The 21945-nt window shown below is 51.6% G+C and overlaps 3 protein-coding genes across 4 annotated transcripts; 1 reads left to right on the top strand and 2 right to left on the bottom strand.

Annotated features, from left to right (window-relative positions):
- Nucleotides 1–204: 204 nt before the first annotated feature.
- LOC138240733 (uncharacterized) lies at nt 205–4902 on the bottom strand. The gene is made up of 5 exons (XM_069191942.1): nt 4749–4902; nt 3557–3721; nt 2364–2532; nt 2200–2273; nt 205–494 (listed from the first exon to the last, which is right to left on the bottom strand). The coding sequence occupies exons 1-5, from the start codon at nt 4819–4821 to the stop codon at nt 358–360; spliced, it is 618 nt and encodes a 205-aa protein (XP_069048043.1). The 5' UTR covers nt 4822–4902; the 3' UTR covers nt 205–357.
- Nucleotides 4903–6673: 1771 nt separating this feature from the next.
- LOC107076132 (uncharacterized) lies at nt 6674–9383 on the top strand. The gene is made up of 3 exons (XM_015339575.2): nt 6674–7213; nt 7816–7935; nt 9161–9383. The coding sequence occupies exons 2-3, from the start codon at nt 7821–7823 to the stop codon at nt 9367–9369; spliced, it is 324 nt and encodes a 107-aa protein (XP_015195061.1). The 5' UTR covers nt 6674–7213; nt 7816–7820; the 3' UTR covers nt 9370–9383.
- A 1110-nt stretch (nt 9384–10493) lies between these two features.
- On the bottom strand, nt 10494–20888 carry LOC138240740 (galanin peptides-like). 2 transcript variants are annotated; one of them, XM_069191959.1, is made up of 7 exons: nt 20707–20888; nt 19476–19644; nt 17282–17362; nt 16441–16495; nt 12743–12841; nt 12046–12111; nt 10494–11964 (listed from the first exon to the last, which is right to left on the bottom strand). In XM_069191959.1, exons 3-7 carry the CDS (start codon nt 17360–17362, stop codon nt 11906–11908), a joined length of 360 nt encoding a protein of 119 aa, XP_069048060.1. In that variant the 5' UTR covers nt 19476–19644; nt 20707–20888; the 3' UTR covers nt 10494–11905. The 2 variants fall into 2 exon arrangements, with proteins under 2 accessions (XP_069048060.1, XP_069048059.1); XM_069191958.1 differs by lacking the exon at nt 20707–20888 and having other exon boundaries at nt 19476–19758.
- Nucleotides 20889–21945: the final 1057 nt, after the last annotated feature.

The raw sequence follows: 21945 nt of genomic DNA, 5'->3' as shown, positions 1-21945 counted from the left end.
AACTGGCCGGGCGATACAGACGTCATCCTGTACCAAGTCCCGCTGTCCCCAGCGACGCCTGAGCTGCAGTTCACCCTCCTGGCCTGAGCCGAGGGGGGGCGCTCTTGCCCCTCACAGCGCGCAGCCTTTGAATTAAGAAACATTTGCGAGGACGGGAGAGCGACATTCTCTCTCTCTCAGAAACGGAGACTTACAAACCACCTCTGCCTTTCCGTAAAGGAATTTTTAATTGGGCAGTTCCCCCCCTCACCGACTTCACAAGTTACTCTGCAAGATTTGAAATGAATTCCGGGCTGTCGGCTCCGTCGCCATGAGCTGCAGTTGCGCGGCTTGGCCGGCAAGCGGAGGGGGGCGCTCTCACCCCGCCTTCATCACAGACAGGGGCAGCACGATGACGAGGGTGAGCATGGCCAAGCTGAGGAGGACGGTGATGACGACCATCCCGCCAGAGTGGGCAAAGTCCAGGGAGATCCATTCTATCAGCTGCTCCTTATCTGAGGGAGGAGAGAAAGAGAGGGGTTCATACAGACACACTGACTGGACACTCCACTGCACTGAGAGAGAGAGGGGTTCATACAGACACACTGACTGGACACTCCAGTACATTAACACTGCACTGAGAGAGAGAGAGGTTCATACAGACACACTGACTGGACACTCCAGTACATGAACACTGCACTGAGAGAGAGAGGGGTTCATACAGACACACTGACTGGACACTCCAGTACATTAACACTGCACTGAGAGAGAGAGGGGTTCATACAGACACACTGACTGGACACTCCAGTACATTAACACTGCACTGAGAGAGAGAGGGGTTCATACAGACACACTGACTGGACACTCCAGTACATTAACACTGCACTGGGAGAGAGAGGGGTTCATACAGACACACTGACTGGACACTCCAGTACATTAACACTGCACTGAGAGAGAGAGGGGTTCATACAGACACACTGACTGGACACTCCAGTACATTAACACTGCACTGAGAGAGAGAGGGGTTCATACAGACACACTGACTGGACACTCCAGTACATTAACACTGCACTGAGAGAGAGAGGGGTTCATACAGACACACTGACTGGACACTCCAGTACATTAACACTGCACTGAGAGAGAGAGGGGTTCATACAGACACACTGACTGGACACTCCAGTACATTAACACTGCACTGAGAGAGAGAGGGGTTCATACAGACACACTGACTGGACACTCCAGTACATGAACACTGCACTGAGAGAGAGGGGTTCATACAGACACTGACTGGACACTCCAGTACATTAACACTGCACTGAGAGAGAGAGGGGTTAATACAGACACACTGACTGGACACTCCAGTACATTCACACTGCACTGGGAGAGAGAGGGGTTCATACAGACTCTTTGTATATCTACAGTATGAGTCATGTTTCCCTTTTCAGTCCTGAGAATCATGTTTTGAAATCCACTTATAATTTTCTCTTTCGATTTGATTGCACTTTTTCTGTGAATTTTATTAAATGTGAATTAGGTGACAGTTTCATCAGATACCCTTATAAAAGCCTGTGAAGAGTGTGAGAAGGTTCAGACACTTCAAATTCTCTCATAACAGCCTGTGAAGTGTGTAAAGACACAGACACTCCAGATTCCCTTATAGAGAGAGGTTAATATATTCACTGACTGGACACTCCAGTACATTAACACTGCACTGAGAGAGAGAGGGGTTCATACAGACACACTGACTGGACACTCCAGTACATTAACACTGCACTGAGAGAGAGAGGGGTTCATACAGACACACTGACTGGACACTCCAGTACATTAACACTGCACTGAGAGAGAGAGGGGTTCATACAGACACACTGACTGGACACTCCAGTACATTAACACTGCACTGAGAGAGAGGGGTTCATACAGACACACTGACTGGGCACTCCAGTACATTAACACTGCACTGAGAGAGAGGGGGGTTCATACACACACACTGACTGGACACTCCAGTACATTAACACTGCACTGAGAGAGAGAGGGGTTCATACAGACACACTGACTGGACACTCCAGTACATTACTGCACTGAGAGAGTAAATACAGTACCATCACCCTAATGGACACTAGGTCTTGTGAAATACATAATGAACACCGTTACAGAGGGGTGTGAATCTAGAGTATGAGAGGGACTTCACTCTCCACCCTCAGTGTCCAGACACGGTGTTACCTCTTGTCCTCAGCGGCCGAGACCAGTTAGTGGCCACGATGAGGTCTCCCTCGCTGTACACCGCGTACCGCACTCTGTGAAGACACAGACTCTCTGTCTTGACCACAGCGACTGACCGAGCTCCAACATACACACCGTCACCGAGCAGGAGGTCAGGCCGTCACCTGTATCCCTGTCCGGGCAGAACCCCAGTCCCGCAGGTGTCATTCAGGCAGGACAGCTCGGGCCCCAGGCGGTAGGGGGCATCCCTGACCGAATCGGGTTCGGAGAACAGCGGATCACACTGGGGAATTGGATAGACACTGGAGCACTTATAGATCACATCTTCCTCACCTGAAAGAGAGAGGGGTTCATACAGACACACACTGACTGGACACTCCAGTACATTAACACTGCACTGAGAGAGAGAGGGGTTCATACAGACACACACTGACTGGACACTCCAGTACATTAACACTGCACTGAGAGAGAGAGGGGTTCATACAGACACACTGACTGGACACTCCAGTACATGAACACTGCACTGAGAGAGAGAGGGGTTCATACAGACACACTGACTGGACACTCCAGTACATGAACACTGCACTGAGAGAGAGGGGTTAATACACACACACTGACTGGACACTCCAGTACATGAACACTGCACTGAGAGAGAGAGGGGTTCATACAGACACACTGACTGGACACTCCAGTACATGAACACTGCACTGAGAGAGAGAGGGGTTCATACAGACACACTGACTGGACACTCCAGTACATTAACACTCCACTGAGAGAGAGAGGGGTTCATACAGACACACTGACTGGACACTCCAGTACATGAACACTGCACTGAGAGAGAGAGGGGTTCATACAGACACACTGACTGGACACTCCAGTACATGAACACTGCACTGAGAGAGAGAGGGGTTCATACAGACACACTGACTGGACACTCCAGTACATGAACACTGCACTGAGAGAGAGAGGGGTTCATACAGACACACTGACTGGACACTCCAGTACATGAACACTGCACTGAGAGAGAGAGGGGTTCATACAGACACACTGACTGGACACTCCAGTACATGAACACTGCACTGAGAGAGAGAGGGGTTCATACAGACACACTGACTGGACACTCCAGTACATTAACACTCCACTGAGAGAGAGAGGGGTTCATACAGACACACTGACTGGACACTCCAGTACATTAACACTGCACTGAGAGAGAGAGAGGGGTTCATACAGACACACTGACTGGACACTCCAGTACATTAACACTGCACTGAGAGAGAGAGAGGGGGGTTAATACGGTAGACGGTGATAACTAAGCGCAGAAACCACAGATTCCTCATCAGCCCCTCCTCCTCCTCACCTTCTCTCATCACCTCCACCTGCACGAAGGCCGTCTCCCGGTCGGCCGCCGCCTTGTCCTCCGCCTGGCCCAGCCAGTCCTCGAAGAGGCAGAAGGCCGGTTTCAGCCACAGGCTGGAGCTGAAACGCGAGGACTCGCCGTGAGCCAGGGAGACACCGCCGCGGTCTGCGGGAGGAGCGAGAGAGAGGGAGTGCAGTTCCGCCGCCGGCCGCCAGAGGGCAGAGACACGGTAGGACAGGGTGCTGCAGTACCGCGGCCGGCCGCCAGAGGGCAGGGTAGAGACACGGTAGGACAGGGTGCTGCAGTACCGCGGCCGGCCGCCAGAGGGAAGGGTAGAGACACGGTAGGACACGTTGCAGTACCGCCGCTGTAGGAGACTCAAACTGTTGCCTTCAGCTCCAACAGCGCCTTTTTACTAGGCGTCACTATACGGGGGGGCATGAGGACCCACACAGACCGCAGGGTGAGCGCCCCCTGCTGGCCCCACTCACACCTCTCCCAGCAGCAGCCTCAGCTTTCCCAGGAGTCTCCCCTCCAGGTACTGGCCAGGCTCACACCTGCTGGGCTCCAGTGGGGTTTGTCAGCTGGGACCTGCAGGGTGGACACGGCTGCTGGCCAGACCTCCTTCATTTCTTCCCCTCCTCTCATAAACGATCCTCCGATCCCGCCACGGTACCAACACGCTCACGCGTTCCGCGATGTTGCCGCAGCTCACACAACCCTCGTGTCGTGTCGTGGTTTTGTTTTCACCCCGTTTGCGGCGTTTTAAACCGGTGAAAAGCAGCCGCGGTACCAACCGAGTACCGCGTTCGCCCACCAGGGGGCGCGCCGGCTCTGGCGTGGCTGCCGTGGGGGGGACGCGCGCCACGCCCCTGCGTCCCACCCGCGTCCGTGACTCCACGGCCCTCCGGAAACACGTCCGGAGTCAGTAGCCTCTAGACCGGGAAGGTCTCCCCACCTATTTCTCGTCAGCTGAACCCCTTCAACCTGAGTGATGCGCCCCAAGTACCCCCTTGAGATTTTAACTAAAACCTCAGATAAATGCAGATCAGTGCTACAGCAGTCCCCTCTGACAAGCTTCTGTTTTCACTCTGTAAATGATTAATATTCCCTCTGTTAGTTCTCTAACTCTTATCAGCACATCGTTATCTACCAACGGGACTGTTTAATCGCGTGATATAGCGCCACTCACCCACGATCAGCTCGCCCTCCACCGGGGTCGCGCCCAGCGCCATCAGGATCCACACCCACCCGGGACCGGCCATCCTCACGCACACCGCCCAACAGCGTGGGCGTGGGGACGCTCTCGGCCTGCCTCTTGTACAACATAAAATAAACAGCACCGGCTGCTCGCTATCAGCTTGCGCGCGGGAGCAGCTGGAGACTCGTCAACGGCACTTAAAACCCACGCCCCCCAAAAAAAAAACACGGAGAGGGGAGGGGAGGGGAAAAATCGCGCGAGTCCTTTTCACAGCCGCCGGTGGTGTGGATGCGGGTGATTGATTGATTTACTCACTCGCGCTGTTAAAACCAGCAACCCTGTGGCCGAGGTCATGTCAAATAAAACACACACATTATGACTTACAATTACTCTGTAATCACACAATTTTCTCTCTCCGGCGCTTAGGACAACCGCCAGTGGCATTTCTTTAAGTCTACAACCCAGCCGAGCTCTTAATTAATATTATAGAATTAATTAATATCCGTGAGCCTTGAATCGAGACAGCTGATCAACTGCTCGCTGTGCTCTGTGCTCAGGAGCTGGTCTCACCGACACAGAACAGGAGGCTCTTCTGTACACAGAGGGTGGTGGGGGTGGGGAACAAGCTGCCCAGCCCTGTGGTTGAAGCCGATACCCTGGCTTCTCTCCAGACACAGCTGGGTGAGCTCCTCCAGTCAGGACAGGGGGCTCTTCTGTACACAGAGGGGGGTGGGGGTGGGGAACAAGCTACTTGACTACATGTAATAAAACTGAAACATTTGTGAGATGTGCTGTATATCAGATACAGCCCTACATACTGGTCAGTGTGACTGGGGCTGTGCTCTATATCAGATACAGCCCTACATACTGGTCAGTGTGACTGGGGCTGTGCTCTATATCAGATACAGCCCTACATACTGGTCAGTGTGACTGGGGCTGTGCTCTATATCAGATACAGCCCGTCATACTGGTCAGTGTGACTGGGAATGTGCTGTATATCAGATACAGCCTGTCATACTGGTCAGAGTGACTGGGGCTGTGTGGTATATCAGATACAGCCCATCATACTGGTCAGAGTGACTGGGGCTGTGCTGTATATCAGATACAGCCCGTCATACTGGTCAGAGTGACTGGGGCTGTGCTGTATATACTGGTCAGAGTGACTGGGAGTGTGCTGTATATCAGATACAGCCCTACATACTGGTCAGAGTGACTGAGGCTGTGTGGTATATCAGATACAGCCCATCATACTGGTCAGAGTGACTGGGGCTGTGCTGTATATCAGATACAGCCCGTCATACTGGTCAGAGTGACTGGGGCTGTGCTGTATATACTGGTCAGAGTGACTGGGAGTGTGCTGTATATCAGATACAGCCCTACATACTGGTCAGAGTGACTGGGGCTGTGTGGTATATCAGATACAGCCCATCATACTGGTCAGAGTGACTGGGGCTGTGCTGTATATACTGGTCAGAGTGACTGGGAATGTGCTGTATATACTGGTCAGAGTGACCGGGGCTGTGCTGTGTATACTGGTCAGAGTGACTGGGAATGTGCTGTATATACTGGTCAGAGTGACTGGGGCTGTGCTGTGTATACTGGTCAGTGCTGTGCAGAGGGAAGAGTTAACTAACTGTCCGTTGCCGAGGGGGAGACCGGGACTCTGCAGGCTCGCTGGCCTCAGCTGTCTTGGCGTTCCTCTCATTAGCGTTAGCTGTCGCCTCCTTCGCCCCCACCCTCCTCCTCCTCGCTCGTCCTTTTGTCCGTGTTCTCTCTGATGCCAGGAGCCTCCCTGCTCTCTTCCTGGGCGGGGACAGGCACCGTGCTTCGGGACAGCGCGGGGGGGGGGAGAGAGGAGAGGCCAGGGGTATAAATGGAGGTTTCTCACAGGGCAGCTGTGGACTGAGCTCTGAGAACTGGCAGAAGGCGAGACAGAAGACAGAAGAGAGAGAGACCTGCTGTACGAGTCAGTAAGAGACAGAGACAGACAGAGACAAAGACACAGAGTAAGAGACAGAGACAGACAGAGACAGAGACAGAGACAGAAGAAGAGAGAGAGACCGGCTGTACAAGTCAGTAAGAGACAGAGACAGAGACAGAGAGAGAGACTGAGAAAGAGAAACACAGTCAGAGACAGAGACACAGCCAGAAATCCAGTCAGCGACACAGTCAGAGTTAGAGACAGAAACACAGTCAGAGACAGAGACACAGTCAGAGACAGAGACACAGAGTCAGAGACACAATCAGAGTCAGAGGCACAGTCAGAGACAGAGACACAATTAGAGACACAATAAGAGACAGAGACACAATCAGAGACGGAGACACATTCAGGGTCAGAGGCACAGTTAGAGTCAGAGACACATTCAGAGACAGAGACAGAGACAGAGATAAAGAGAGTCAGAGACACAGCCGTGGGAAGACAGTCCTTCGTAGACTCCTCATTCCCTCCCTCTCAGGTGAGTGTCCTGCAGAGCTCTCTCCGTCTCCTCCTCTCTGTCACCTCATGACCCTGTCCTCAGCCCCGATCTGTCCTTCCTTGCTCTTGTGTCATTCCTGGTCATCGTATTCGGACAATATGAACGCAGGTGTTTTTCACTTGAAATGTGGGGCGCTTGTTGTATTGTGTTCAGTGCTGCAGAAACTGACTGTTATGAGCATCCTGTACGGGGGGGACTGTGTTTCAGACTTTTCTAAACAACATTGGACGGCAATGATTTTGAAATGTGAAGGTACATGAAGGAATATGAAGGAATATGAAGGGCGAGATCCTACCTCCTAAAAATATTTACTTCTCTTGACGATTTCGCGTCTCAATGCAAACATGGAAAACAGCTAGACGAGAGACTCGCAGTAGAAACGATACGCATTTCTCTAAAGGAACTGAGTGTATGTGAAGTTGTAGGGTATATGCAGTCTCAACAACGCACTGTGAAAAGTCCAAGACTCCCACTTCACAGCACTCAGATCCACTCCAGGATTTACAGTGCCTGACCTCCGGGAGACACACAGTATCTAATACAAGTCCGGTCTCTGTCTGTCCTGCTGTCGTCTCTCTCAGGCCAAATGCGGCTCCCAGCAATTTCTCTGCTTGTGGCTGCTGTGTGCTTGGGCGTCCAGTCGGCAGACCCCTCCCAGTTTCTCCCACTGCCACTCAGAACACTACGATACAGGAATGTGGGTAAGTGTGTCTGTATGAACCCCTCTCTCTCTCAGTGCAGTGTTAATGTACTGGAGTGTCCAGTCAGTGTGTGTGTATTAACCCCTCTCTCTCTCAGTGCAGTGTTAATGTACTGGAGTGTCCAGTCAGTGTGTCTGTATGAACCCCTCTCTCTCTCAGTGCAGTGTTCATGTACTGGAGTGTCCAGTCAGTGTGTCTGTATGAACCCCTCTCTCTCTCAGTGCAGTGTTAATGTACCGGAGTGTCCAGTCAGTGTGTCTGTATTAACCCCTCTCTCTCTCAGTGCAGTGTTCATGTACTGGAGTGTCCAGTCAGTGTGTCTGTATGAACCCCTCTCTCTCTCAGTGCAGTGTTAATGTACTGGAGTGTCCAGTCAGTGTGTCTGTATGAACCCCTCTCTCTCTCAGTGCAGTGTTAATGTACTGGAGTGTCCAGTCAGTGTGTGTGTATGAACCCCTCTCTCTCTCAGTGCAGTGTTAATGTACTGGAGTGTCCAGTCAGTGTGTCTGTATTAACCCCCCTCTCTCTCAGTGCAGTGTTCATGTACTGGAGTGTCCAGTCAGTGTGTCTGTATTAACCCCCCTCTCTCTCAGTGCAGTGTTCATGTACTGGAGTGTCCAGTCAGTGTGTCTGTATTAACCCCTCTCTCTCTCAGTGCAGTGTTAATGTACTGGAGTGTCCAGTCAGTGTGTCTGTATGAACCCCCCTCTCTCTCTCAGTGCAGTGTTAATGTACTGGAGTGTCCAGTCAGTGTGTCTGTATGAACCCCTCTCTCTCTCAGTGCAGTGTTAATGTACTGGAGTGTCCAGTCAGTGTGTCTGTATGAACCCCTCTCTCTCTCAGTGCAGTGTTAATGTACTGGAGTGTCCAGTCACTGTGTCTGTATTAACCCCCCTCTCTCTCTCAGTATAGTGTTACTGTACTGGAGTGTCCAGTCAGTGTGTCTGTATGAACCCCTCTCTCTCTCTCAGTGCAGTGTTAATGTACTGGAGTGTCCAGTCAGTGTGTCTGTATGAACCCCCCTCTCTCTCAGTGCAGTGTTAATGTACTGGAGTGTCCAGTCAGTGTGTCTGTATGAACCCCTCTCTCTCTCAGTGCAGTGTTAATGTACTGGAGTGTCCAGTCAGTGTGTCTGTATGAACCCCCCTCTCTCTCAGTGCAGTGTTAATGTACTGGAGTGTCCAGTCAGTGTGAGTATGAACCCCTCTCTCTCTCTCACACACAGACAGCGCTCCTCCTCCTCTCCCGGTGGACGCTCCGGGTCTCCTTGCCTCCCGTCTGGAAGGAGACTCCCGCAGGCAGGCGGGAGAGCCCTACAACGTGAACTCCTTCGGCCTGCGGTTCGGGAAGAAGAGGGACACCCAGATCAGCTGGATCTCGTCCGGCCTGCGCTCCGGGGGGAAGAGGGGGCGCCCGGAGAGGGGGGAGGCGTAGCGGGGCACCGGCCCGTTCCTCGTCTTCGTCCCCGTGTTCCCGCTGTCCCGGCCGGAAGAGGGCGGGGTCCTTCGGCCTGTGCCCTGCTCTTCCCTCTCGGAGTGGGCGTGTGGCTCCGCCCTGCTCCCGGCAGATCCTCCTGCCCCTCCCTCTCCCTGCTCTCTTCCCGCTGTTCCGAAGGCACAGAGCCTCCTGCCCCTCCCTCTCCCTCTCCCTGCTCTCTTCCCGCTGTTCCGAAGGGACAGATCCTCCTGCCCCTCCCTCTCCCTGCTCTCTTCCCGCTGTTCCCAAGGGACAGATCCTCCTGCCCCTCCCTCTCCCTGCTCTCTTCCCGCTGTTCCAAAGGCACAGAGCCTCCTGCCCCTCCCTCTCCCTGCTCTCTTCCCGCTGTTCCGAAGGGACAGATCCTCCTGCCCCTCCCTCTCCCTGCTCTCTTCCCGCTGTTCCGAAGGCACAGATCCTCCTGCCCCTCCCTCTCCCTGCTCTCTTCCCGCTGTTCCGAAGGGACAGATCCTCCTGCCCCAGCCTCGCCCTGCACACAGGGGCTCCTGGACATCGGATAAACCACTGCGCTCACACACACTCATACACATACACAATCACACAACACAACACACACTCCTCACCCACACACTCACAATCACACAACACACACTCCTACCACACACAACACACACACAATCACACAACACACACTCCTACCACACACAACACACACACAATCACACAACACACACTCCTCACACACACACACAATCACAGTACTAAACACCCTCTCCCTGTGTACTCAACACCCTGCTACACTACTGAACATCCTCTCCCTCTGTACTCAACACTCCCTCTCTCCCTCTGTACTCAACACTCCCTCTCTCCCTCTGTACTCCACCCTCTCCCTCTCTCCCTCTGTACTCCACACTCCCTCTCTCCCTCTGTACTCCACCCTCCCTCTCTCTCTCTTGAAAAGAGGAAGGAGGGTTTGGGGAGAGACACTCCTATCTGTCCAAGGCTCTCTTTCCCAGGATCCTGTGTCTGTGCCCCTCCAGTGACTGTGACCGTGTGTGATCAGTGGAGTTATTTACAGTAGAACACAGTAAAAGCTGGAAACACGAACCCCTGAGTTTCTCTTGACTCGTTTTTATTCTTTTTTCTTCACTCTATACTCGTACGGATACAGTATGCATTCCGATATTTACAGAGCCGAATGCAGGTGTTTCTGACCACAGAGAGGGTTTCGGGAATTGAATCGGACTGTTAATTTAAAACCACTACCACCGACACTCCAGGGAGAAACAGCCCCAGTCCCTCCACCCACTGCAGGTGCTGGTGCTGGCACTGTGAAGCTACACAGAGAGGGTTCTGACGAGCTGGTTCTGACGAAGGACAGCGTCCGTGCCTCTGTCTGCGCGGAGACTGCCACAGACGCTCACAGAGTCTCCCCCTGCAAGAGCCTGTGGACATGGCTGCCCCCATCTGTCCGAGGCTGTCTCGCAGTCGGTCTGTCTGACCGGACAGATGGGCAGTTAATCCGAAAGAACAGACCGAGAGGGAGAGGAGAGAGGAGAGAGAGGAGAAAGAGGGGAGAGAAAGAGGGGGGAGAGAGAGGGAGAGGAAGATGTAGGGAGTGAGAAAGAGTGTGGGGGAGAGAGGGAGAGAGGGGAGAGAGAGGGGGGAGAGAGAGAGGAGAGAGAGGAGTGAGAGGAGAGAGAGGAGAGAGAGAGGGGAAAGAGAGAGGGGAGAGAGAGGAGAGAGAGAGGAGAAAGAGGGGAGAAAGAGGGGAGAGAGAAAGGAGAGAGAGAAGAGAGAGAGGAGAGAGAGAGGGAGAGAGAGAGGGAGAGGAAGATGTAGGGAGTGAGAAAGAGTGTGGGGGAGAGAGGGAGAGAGACAGGCACGCAAATGGCACCCTCCCAGACAGAGACTCCTCACACTAATTACTGTCCACGAACAATTCACTGGCGTAAGGAAGGAGAGTGGGTGGGTGGCGTGTCCCCTGCTGACGATGATGTTGCCTGGTGTCTTGTTGTTGTTGCTTTTTATACATGGAGGTGGAGAGAGAGAGAGTTCGATGAGGGAGAGAGGGGAGGAGCCAGTCAGAGTGGGGTGGAGGAGAGAGGGGAGGAGCCAGTCAGAGTGGGAGGAGGAGAGAGGGGAGGAGCCAATCAGAGTGGGGTGGAGGAGAGAGGGGAGGAGCCAGTCAGAGTGGGAGGAGGAGAGAGGGGAGGAGCCAATCAGAGTGGGGTGGAGGAGAGAGGGGAGGAGCCAGTCAGAGTGGGGTGGAGGAGAGAGGGGAGGAGCCAATCAGAGTGGGAGGAGGAGAGAGGGGAGGAGCCAATCAGAGTGGGGTGGAGGAGAGAGGGGAGGAGCCAGTCAGAGTGGGAGGAGGAGAGAGGGGAGGAGCCAATCAGTGGGGTGGAGGAGAGAGGGGAGGAGCCAGTCAGAGTGGGAGGAGGAGAGAGGGGAGGAGCCAGTCAGGGAGAGTGGAGAGGGGGAGAGAAAGGAGGATGATGAGGACAAATAAAGAGAAGTGGAGGCAGCAGAACTAAGCACGCATTTCGTCAGAGGTGTAAGGGACGTTCACATTCTCCAGTGCTCCCAGCTCTGAAAGAGGAGGAAGGAAAATGGCAGGAAAAGTTCCTCGTTTTGTAAGATGCACAGTCAGGCTAACCGACAGACTGTTACCTTTCAGGCGCAGGTATGATATGAAGTCCAGAACAGTCTGGAGAACCGAGTCCTCTGTAGCCGAGTCTGAGAGAGAGGGGACAGGGTCAACACAACACTGTACACACACACTGCACACACACACAGTACAGCACCGGCACACACAGTACAGTATATACACACACACAGTACAGCACTGACACACACAGTACAGTATATATACACACACACAGTACAGCACTGGCACACACAGGTACAGACACGCACAGCACAGCCACGCACAGTATAGTATATATACACAGCACAGTACAGGCACACACAGTACAGTACAGAAACACACAATACAGCACAGATACACACAGCAGAGACACAGTACAGCACAGACTCACACAGTACAGTACAGACACACAAAATATAGTATATATACACACACAGTACAGAACACATACACACAGCACAGACTGACACAGTACAGCACAGATACACACAGTACAGACACACACACAGAGTACAGCACAGACACACACAGTACAGACACACACACACAGTACAGTACAGACACACACAGTATAGACACACACACAGTACAGCACAGACACACACAGTACAGACACACACACAGTACAGTACAGACACACACACACAGTACAGACACACACAGCACAGACACACACAGTACAGACACACAGCACGTAACGCCGCCACGGAGTGAACGCACTGTATTGAGCCTCAAGTGGCTGTTGGATATGGGAATTCTCCTCCAGGACGTCTCTCTTTCCAGCCGGGTCCCCCTTAACAGTGAGCGTGCGGTGAGCGTCTGAGAGGGAGACAGAAAACCGCCAGCGTCACTGGCCGGGACGCCCGTACACACTCAAGACAGCCACACCGCCCGGAACGCCCTAGATTCAGCACAGTCGCTCCGCAGGGGGACGTCACAGGGGTTGTGACTCGTGGATTTATAAGACATCTGGGCCAGGACGTCTGTCCGTCTCGGCCCACCGCAAGGGATCGTGGGAGTTGTAGGCACTGCCGTTCGCCGTTCGCCTGCCCGGCGCGACAGGGGAATGGGACGCGGTTTTCAAAACGAACGCCACCTGCCGGACAGCACGGACTTTCGGGTATCTAGACGCATTCATTCCCGGATCGCGCAACGGCTGGGATCCACAGTTGGCGTCATTTTCCGCCTTTTTTTTTTTTTTTTAAGCTGTTAAAAACAATCGGTCCTGTGGGATGATCCATCTCCACGGCCACCGGTAAAGAAACCACACCCGAGACAGTGATTAGTGAGTGGTGTCAGTGTGTTAGTGGTGAATGAGACAGTGGTGAATGAGACAGTGATTAGTGAGACAGTGGTGAATGAGACAGTGATTAGTGAGTGGTGTCAGTGTGTTAGTGGTGAATGAGACAGTGATTAGTGAGTGGTGTCAGTGTGTTAGTGGTGAATGAGACAGTGATTAGTGAGACAGTGGTGAATGAGACAGTGATTAGTGAGTGGTGTCAGTGAGACAGTGGTGAATGAGACAGTGATTAGTGAGACAGTGGTGAATGAGACAGTGATTAGTGAGTGGTGTCAGTGAGACAGTGGTGAATGAGACAGTGATTAGTGAGACAGTGGTGAATGAGACAGTGATTAGTGAGTGGTGTCAGTGAGACAGTGGTGAATGAGACAGTGATTAGTGAGACAGTGGTGAATGAGACAGTGATTAGTGAGTGGTGTCAGTGTGTTAGTGGTGAATGAGACAGTGATTAGTGAGACAGTGGTGAATGAGACAGTGATTAGTGAGTGGTGTCAGTGTGTTAGTGGTGAATGAGACAGTGATTAGTGAGACAGTGGTGTCAGTGAGACAGTGGTGAATGAGACAGTGATTAGTGAGTGGTGTCAGTGAGACAGTGGTGAATGAGACAGTGATTAGTGAGACAGTGGTGAATGAGACAGTGATTAGTGAGTGGTGTCAGTGAGACAGTGGTGAATGAGACAGTGATTAGTGAGACAGTGGTGAATGAGACAGTGATTAGTGAGTGGTGTCAGTGTGTTAGTGGTGAATGAGACAGTGATTAGTGAGACAGTGATTAGTGAGTGGTGTCAGTGTGTTAGTGGTGAATGAGACAGTGATTAGTGAGACAGTGGTGAATGAGACAGTGATTAGTGAGTGGTGTCAGTGTGTTAGTGGTGAATGAGACAGTGATTAGTGAGTGGTGTCAGTGTGTTAGTGGTGAATGAGACAGTGATTAGTGAGACAGTGGTGTCAGTGTGTTAGTGGTGAATGAGACAGTGATTAGTGAGACAGTGGTGAATGAGACAGTGATTAGTGAGTGGTGTCAGTGTGTTAGTGGTGAATGAGACAGTGATTAGTGAGTAGTGTCAGTGTGTTAGTGGTGAATGAGACAGTGATTAGTGAGTAGTGTCAGTGTGTTAGTGGTAGGTGCTCAGCGAGGGGTTTGCCAGTCACAACAGGACAGGCGATTTACCGGACAATTCTGAGTAGAAGGTCGAAGACACCCTCTGCACACGAGGAGGAGGGACTTTCTAAATAAACACCTGCACCCTAGGGCTGCCGGAGAACTGCGTCACACCTGCAAGAATGCGCTTCGGTTCAGTTTCTGTTACAAACTGTCCGAGGGACCTGTCGTGGCGGTGTGGTGACCCGGTCAGTGTCCGGACCGCCAGAACCGCGTGATCCCCTCACCCCGCGCGGATAAACTGGCCGATCCGAGACACGCAGGACCCCCCCGCCGCCGCCTGCCTCCCGGCTGGGAGACCGAAAAACACCTCCGTGCCACCGCTGACCGTGTAAAGGCAAAACAAACTGTCTTTTTTTTATTTTGGAAGGGGTTCAAAATGACATTTGAAAGAGAAAATGCGCCTGCACGAAACGCACTAGGGGTTATGCAGCGGAGCAAGTAGGAGGTTTTATTCCAGCGGGGAAGAGAAGAAAGAAAAAAACACGACGTTTCTTCAGGTGTGATCGCTATGGAACCTCGTTCTGTTGAAGCCTGACGAGATGGTCTCACCTAGACGGTTTTGGGGGGGTAGTATGTATACGGCACACGAAGGGAAAGTTGTCTGTTCGGCGATTCCCTGCTATTTGTTTGAGAAAAGGAAATAAATTTGTTGTTTTTTTTTAAAAAAAGTCGAAAAATCGCCCCCGTCTGGTGGAAAGAGGACCTCCGCCTTCGTCCACGTTAATGTGCAACACGGGCTCACGGGGAACACGCCGGCGGTATAAACACGCGTGGACAGGTCGCCGCCCAGTCCCAGCGCAGACACGCCCGCGGGGGCGAGCCGGAGGGGGGGTTTTGAGGGGCGCAGACACCTCGCTGAGGGGGGGGCACAGGGGTGCAGGGGAGACGGGCCTGGGGTCGAGCCCGGCCTGGCGGTGCCGCCTTGGTTAGTTCCTGATGAGGACCGGAACACCGAGCCAATACTGTCCCCCCGGTCCGGAGACAGGGACGCCCCGGGACAAGGAGTGGAAAACTCTCGGGGAATGATGATAATAATTATAATAATAAAGAGGATTTGCAGAGCGGTGGTACCCGCCGCTGCTCTGGTGTAAAAACCCGAGTCCAGTTCCCAGCGTGGTCAGGAAACACGCGGACGCCGGACGAAAACCGGGAGGATCGTCCACTTCCACGCGTGGGTGGCCGGCGGAACTGTCTCTCAGCCCGCCCCGCCTCGGTTCGGTTCGAAACCCGGTCCAGACCCGCGACACGACGGGGGCAGACGGACCAAAGGCTTCACAGTACTAACGGAGCGATACCGACCTCCCCCCGCCGGGCAAGGAGGAACAGAATGAGATCCGACCCACCCGAGAACAGGGGGTCTCATTTCACAGTGACCGGCGCCCGTGGATCACGCGTGGCGTGGATTCGCACCGGCTCTTGCAGCGAAAAGCGCGCTCACACGCCGTGAACTCTAAAATACCGAGGACTTCCGCGTTTCTATACCGTAAACTGCGCGACCCGCGACCGGCGTGGGCCGGGCCGGTTCGGGGGGCCGTGTCCCCGTCCAGCGCGGCTGAACTGGGACGGGGAGGGATTGAGACCGTCGGCCGGTCGTGGACCCGTCCCGACAGCCGGCGACGTTCAGCAGAACGGGAGCAGAGTCCTTACGGGCCCGGGGACCCGGCTCTCGCGGGATCAAAGCGGCGCCGGTTCCGTCGCGAGCAGCTTTGTGGGTCTGAACATGGATCAGCACCGACCGCGGATCTGGGGATCTGAGCCCGGACTCTCCAGCGCGCTGCAGTTACACTGGTAATACAGGGACCGTCACTAATACAGTGACGCCGTATCGCCAGTGTAACCGCAGCGCGTTTGTACAGCGGAGGGGGAGTGGAGCGCTCAGCCGCGGGTTCCGGGGCGGCGGCGGAGCGGGTCAGGCCGGTTCCGGTGCTGGACGGAGCGGGGAGGCAGACTCACGCGGTCCCAGCAGGTAGCCGGCGCTGTTCAGGGTCCAGCCGCGCCTGTCCCGGGCCTGAGACACACAGACACACCCAGATCAAGGGCCGCTCCACCGCTTCGGCGGCAGCAGCAGCAGCAACAGCAACAGCAACTGCAGCAACAGCAACAGCAGCAACTGCAGCAACAGCAGCAGCAACAACAGCAGAAACAATAGCAACAACAACTGCAGCAATGGCAACAACAACAGCAGCAATAACAGCAACAACGACTACAGGAACGGCAACAAATACAGCAGCAATGGCAACAACAACAGCAGCAATAACAGCAACAACAACTGCAGCAACAGCAGCAACAACAACAAAAACATCAACAGCAGCAACAACAACAACAGCAACAACAACTGCAGCAACAGCAGCAACAACAACAGCAACAACAACAACTGCAGCAACAGCAGCAACAACAACAACAACAACAGCAACAACAACTGCAGCAACAGCAGCAACAACAACAACAACAACTGCAGCAACAGCAGCAACAACAACAACTGCAGCAACAGCAGCAACAACAACAACAACAACAGCAACAACAACTGCAGCAACAGCAGCAACAACAACAAAAACATCAACAGCAGCAACAACAACAACAACAACAACAACTGCAGCAACAGCAGCAACAACAACAACTGCAGTAACAACAGCAACAACAACAACAACAACAACAGCAACAACAACTGCAGCAACAGCAGCAACAACAACAAAAACATCAACAGCAGCAACAACAACAACTGCAGCAACAACAACAACAATAATAATGATGATGATGATGATGATAATAATGATGATGATGAGTGCATATTTACCGTGAGAGCTAGCCCCAGAGACTCAGAGAGAATTCCAGACAGAACCAGAGACACACACAGCACAGCTCGACCCCTCTGCATCTGGAATTACAAGTCCATAATCACACAGAGCACAGTCCGACACCACTGTATCTGGAATTACAAGTCCATAATCACACAGAGCACAGTCCGACACCACTGTATCTGGAATTACAAGTCCATAATCACACACAGCACAGCTCGACCCCTCTGCATCTGGAATTACAAGTCCATAATCACACAGAGCACAGTCCGACACCACTGTATCTGGAATTACAAGTCCATAATCACACAGAGCACAGTCCGACACCACTGTATCTGGAATTACAAGTCCATAATCACACAGAGCACAGTCCGACACCACTGTATCTGGAATTACAAGTCCAAAATCACACACAGCACAGTCCGACACCACTGTATCTGGAATTACAAGTCCATAATCACACAGAGCACAGCTCGACCCCTCTGCATCTGGAATTACAAGTCCATAATCACACAGAGCACAGTCCGACACCACTGTATCTGGAATTACAAGTCCATAATCACACAGAGCACAGTCCGACACCACTGTATCTGGAATTACAAGTCCATAATCACACACAGCACAGTCCGACACCACTGTATCTGGAATTACAAGTCCATAATCACACAGAGCACAATCCGACACCACTGTTTCTGGAATTACAAGTCCATAATCACACACAGCACAGTCCGACACCACTGTATCTGGAATTACAAGTCCATAATCACACAGAGCACAGTCCGACACCACTGTATCTGGAATTACAAGTCCATAATCACATCTGGAATTGAAAATCAATAATCATGTCTGGAACTAGAAATCAATAATCACATCTGGAATTGAAAATCAATAATCATATCTGGAACTAGAAATCAATAATCACATCTGGAATTGAAAATCAATAATCACATCTGGAATTGAAAATCAATAATCATATCTGGAACTAGAAATCAATAATCACACAGAGCACAGCTTGATCCCACTGCATCTGGAATTGAAAATCAATAATCACATCTGGAATTTAAAATCGATCATCACACCTAGAAATAAAAAAAACAATAACCACACAGAGCACAGTCTGGCCCCACTATATCTCAAATTAAAATCAACATTCACATCTGGAATTAAACATCAGAAATCACATCTGGAATTGAAAATCAATAATCACATCTGGAATTTAAAATCAATCATCACACCTAGAAATAAAAAAACAATAACCACACAGAGCACAGTCTGGCCCCACTGTATCTCAAATTAAAATCAACATTCACATCTGGAATGAAACATCAGAAATCACATCTGGAATTGGACATCAGCCATCACACAGACCACAGCCTGGACTCACTGCATCTGGAATGAAACATCAGAAATCACATCTGGAATTGGACATCAGCCATCACACAGACCACAGCCTGGACTCACTGCATCTGGAATGAAACATCAGAAATCACATCTGGAATTGGACCATCATCACCGCCCAAATCACCCCATCAGCATCGGCGATCTGGAACCAAGAGCCAATCGGCAAAAACCGCAACACGGCGCATCCTGGCATCAGCGATCCCTGAACCCGTCAAACACGAATCCCTCTTCTGCAACGCGCAGCTCGGGGAGCAAAGAATGGGAGAAGGAAAACCGGAGAAAAACGAGAGACGAGGGCTTCACTGCAATCGCAACGCAATCGGGCACCAGCAACCCACGATGACCCAACTAGTCAATAATCAATACGATAATCAAAAAGCACAGCTTGACTCTACGGCACAGGCTGGAGAAAAAGCTCCGCTCCTTGTCCCGAAAGGCAATACAAGCGTTCGTCTCAGATCTGTTGAGATGTTTCCACAGCTGCGTTGGCAGTTCGTATCACTTGATGGTTCGACCAAGATATTCTGAAATCGTGGCGGGATATCACTGGAATTCAAAGGTTCTCCCCAGTCTTCATCCCCCGATCACAAAACGACATGAGCTGTTCGGCTAGCTCGGTGTTTGAGAATCGATGTGGATCAAGGTATGTTGCAAATAAATACTCGAAATGAATTTTCCTTGTGTGCTCATAGAGGGTTAGACGGATAATCGTAGCTCAGAAAAATCCATATATAAAAAAAAACATTGCTCATCTCTAAAATTAAAAAACAAAACAAGATAGATGTTACTCACCTTGATAGAAATAACAGCCTTTTTTTAAAAAAACAAAAAGTAGAAGTCAATAAAGATGAGTGTCTGCACACGGGTTCGATTCACCACCGTCTTGTCTCCTTATGGGGAAAAAAGAGGACTGCGCTGGTCCGGGACTGTAGAGAAATTCGGAACCCAAGATCAGCGACGGCTAGGAAGAGGAAAATAAAGACATCGAAGCAACTGGTAATAATGACATTGACAAAATTTGTAAAAAAAAAAGAATAATGTGGATTCTGACAGACACAGCCTGGATCTCAGTGTCTCAGAGTCTCTCTGTCACTTTATATAGACTTGGCATGGCTCTGATTTGCATAATGTACTTCTGTGTTAATACCTCCGAACCCCATTTAAATTAATTAACTGTGCTCTCATAGAGAGAGAGAGAGACAGGGGGAGAGAGAGGAGAGAGAAAGAGACAAACTAATGCAGAAACACTGACTGGACACTCAACACTGCACTGAGAGGGGGGTTAATACAGACACACTGACTGGACACTCCAGTACATTAACACTGCACTGAGAGAGAGAGGGGTTAATACAGACACACTGACTGGACACTCCAGTACATTAACACTGCACTGAGAGAGAGAGGGGTTCATACACACACACTGACTGGACACTCCAGTACATTAACACTGCACTGAGAGAGACTGAGAACAAGATATTAATTGTAAAAGGGGAGTTTTGTGAGCTAGCTCATGTGTGTTCACTATGGTCTCCCACATCCTAACAGAGAGTGTGAGAAACTAACAAATATCTTCATTTGTTCTTCGACAGTTCCTCACAGTCCAGGATAATTGCCGTCTCCTGTTCAAGACTAAAACTATTCAGCAGTTTTGGGCTGCGAGAGTAAAACATCTTAGAAATATATCTGGTCACCAATTTCCGAACTGATCCCAGAGAAACGATGTTGTGTTTTCTATAACGATGGGCAAAATCGTGTAGAATTTCCTAATTGTAATTTTGTGTTCTGCTTTCTGGTGCAATGTCCCTCATTTCAAATTCTGTGTTTTAAAGAGGGCCACAGAGCAGTAGGTTTTACCATTAAAGGTCAAATCCCTTGTTTCTTAGAGCTGACAACTTCGCAATGGTGATCAGTGAAGCCTGCGATTTGCTGGAGGATGCGATTGAGATCTTATGGATTGGAAATCTGGGCACCCCTCTACTCCTCTAAACCCCCCGTCATGTAGCAAACTGCTCTCTTTTCTTACTGATGGGTCCCTTGGAAGAGCACACTGGACGAAGGATGGAAGGAATGGTTCAGGTTGATCTGTGAGAGTGACTGGATTGGTACTCCAGGGGTCCAGGGTTCGAGGTTCTCTGCTGTATGTAAGATCCTGCAGTAGATATGGGAAAGGCTTCACTTTAAATACTTCGGGAATAACTTAAGTCAATGGAAAAGGAACCATATTTCCATCCATTTTCTAATAATAATACAATTCTAATAATAATAATAATTCTTACATTTATATAGCACTTCCCAGGTCAGGGGGAATCCCACTACCCCCACCAGTGTGCAGCCCCACCTGGATGATGCTCCAGTCCTCTCACACACACCAGCTCTCAGTGGGGAGGAGAGCAGGGGGATGGAGCCAGTTCAGAGAGGGGGGTTATTAGGAGGCCATGAGGGGTAAAGGCCAGGGGGGAAATTTGGTCAGGACACTGGGGTAACACCCCTACTCTTGTCGAGAGACGCCCTGGGATTGTTAATGACCCCAGAGAGTCAGGACCTCGGTTTGACGTCTCATCCGAAGGACGGCGCCTGTTTACAGTCTAGTGTCCCCGTCACTATACTGGGGCATGAGGACCCACACAGACCGCAGGGTGAGCGCCCCCTGCTGGCCCCACTCACACCTCTCCCAGCAGCAGCCTCAGCTTTCCCAGGAGTCTCCCCTCCAGGTACTGGCCAGGCTCACACTGCTGGGCTCCAGTGGGGTTTGTCAGCTGGGAGCTGCAGGGGGGGACACGGTTTTCCAAATCACTTCTTCCAATTCAGGGTCACAGGGGAGCTGGGGTCTATCCCAGCAAGCAACAGGCACAAGGCAGGGTACACCCTGGACAGGACACCAGTCCATCACAGGACACACACACACACACACACACACACACACACACACACCAGGGACAGTCCATCACAGGACACACACACCAGGGCCAGTCCATCACAGGACACACACACACACAGACACACACACTCACACCAGGGCCAGTCCATCACAGGACACACACAGACACACTCACACCAGGGCCAGTCCATCAAAGGACACACACACACAGACACACTCACACCAGGGCCAGTCCATCAGAGGACACACAGACACACACACTCACAGAGACACATACACTCACACCACGGCCAGTCCATCAGAGGAAACAAAAACACTCACACAGACACACAGACACACAACAGGGCCAGTCCATCACAGGACACACACACACCAGGGCCAGTC

This window comes from Lepisosteus oculatus, chromosome 7 (genome assembly GCF_040954835.1).
Source record: "Lepisosteus oculatus isolate fLepOcu1 chromosome 7, fLepOcu1.hap2, whole genome shotgun sequence".
In the NCBI taxonomy this organism is placed as follows: Eukaryota; Metazoa; Chordata; class Actinopteri; order Semionotiformes; family Lepisosteidae; genus Lepisosteus; species Lepisosteus oculatus.
This window is presented reverse-complemented; position numbering and strand designations above follow the sequence as displayed.

Excerpts from the sequence above, each read along its gene's own strand:
- LOC138240733 (XM_069191942.1), bottom strand. The coding sequence starts at position 4,821 with ATGGCCGGTCCCGGGTGGGTGTGGATCCTGATGGCGCTGGGCGCGACC. Across the intron at positions 2,533-3,556 it reads GGTGGAGGTGATGAGAGAAG|GTGAGGAAGATGTGATCTAT; the intron begins GTGAGGAGGAGG and ends TCTCTCTTTCAG. Across the intron at positions 495-2,199 it reads TCGGCCGCTGAGGACAAGAG|ATAAGGAGCAGCTGATAGAA; the intron begins GTAACACCGTGT and ends CTCCTCCCTCAG.
- LOC107076132 (XM_015339575.2), top strand. The coding sequence starts at position 7,821 with ATGCGGCTCCCAGCAATTTCTCTGCTTGTGGCTGCTGTGTGCTTGGGC. Across the intron at positions 7,936-9,160 it reads ACTACGATACAGGAATGTGG|ACAGCGCTCCTCCTCCTCTC; the intron begins GTAAGTGTGTCT and ends TCTCACACACAG.
- LOC138240740 (XM_069191959.1), bottom strand. The coding sequence starts at position 17,362 with ATGCAGAGGGGTCGAGCTGTGCTGTGTGTGTCTCTGGTTCTGTCTGGA. Across the intron at positions 12,112-12,742 it reads GCCACTTGAGGCTCAATACA|ACTCGGCTACAGAGGACTCG; the intron begins GTGCGTTCACTC and ends CCTCTCTCTCAG. Across the intron at positions 11,965-12,045 it reads ATCATACCTGCGCCTGAAAG|AGCTGGGAGCACTGGAGAAT; the intron begins GTAACAGTCTGT and ends CTCCTCTTTCAG.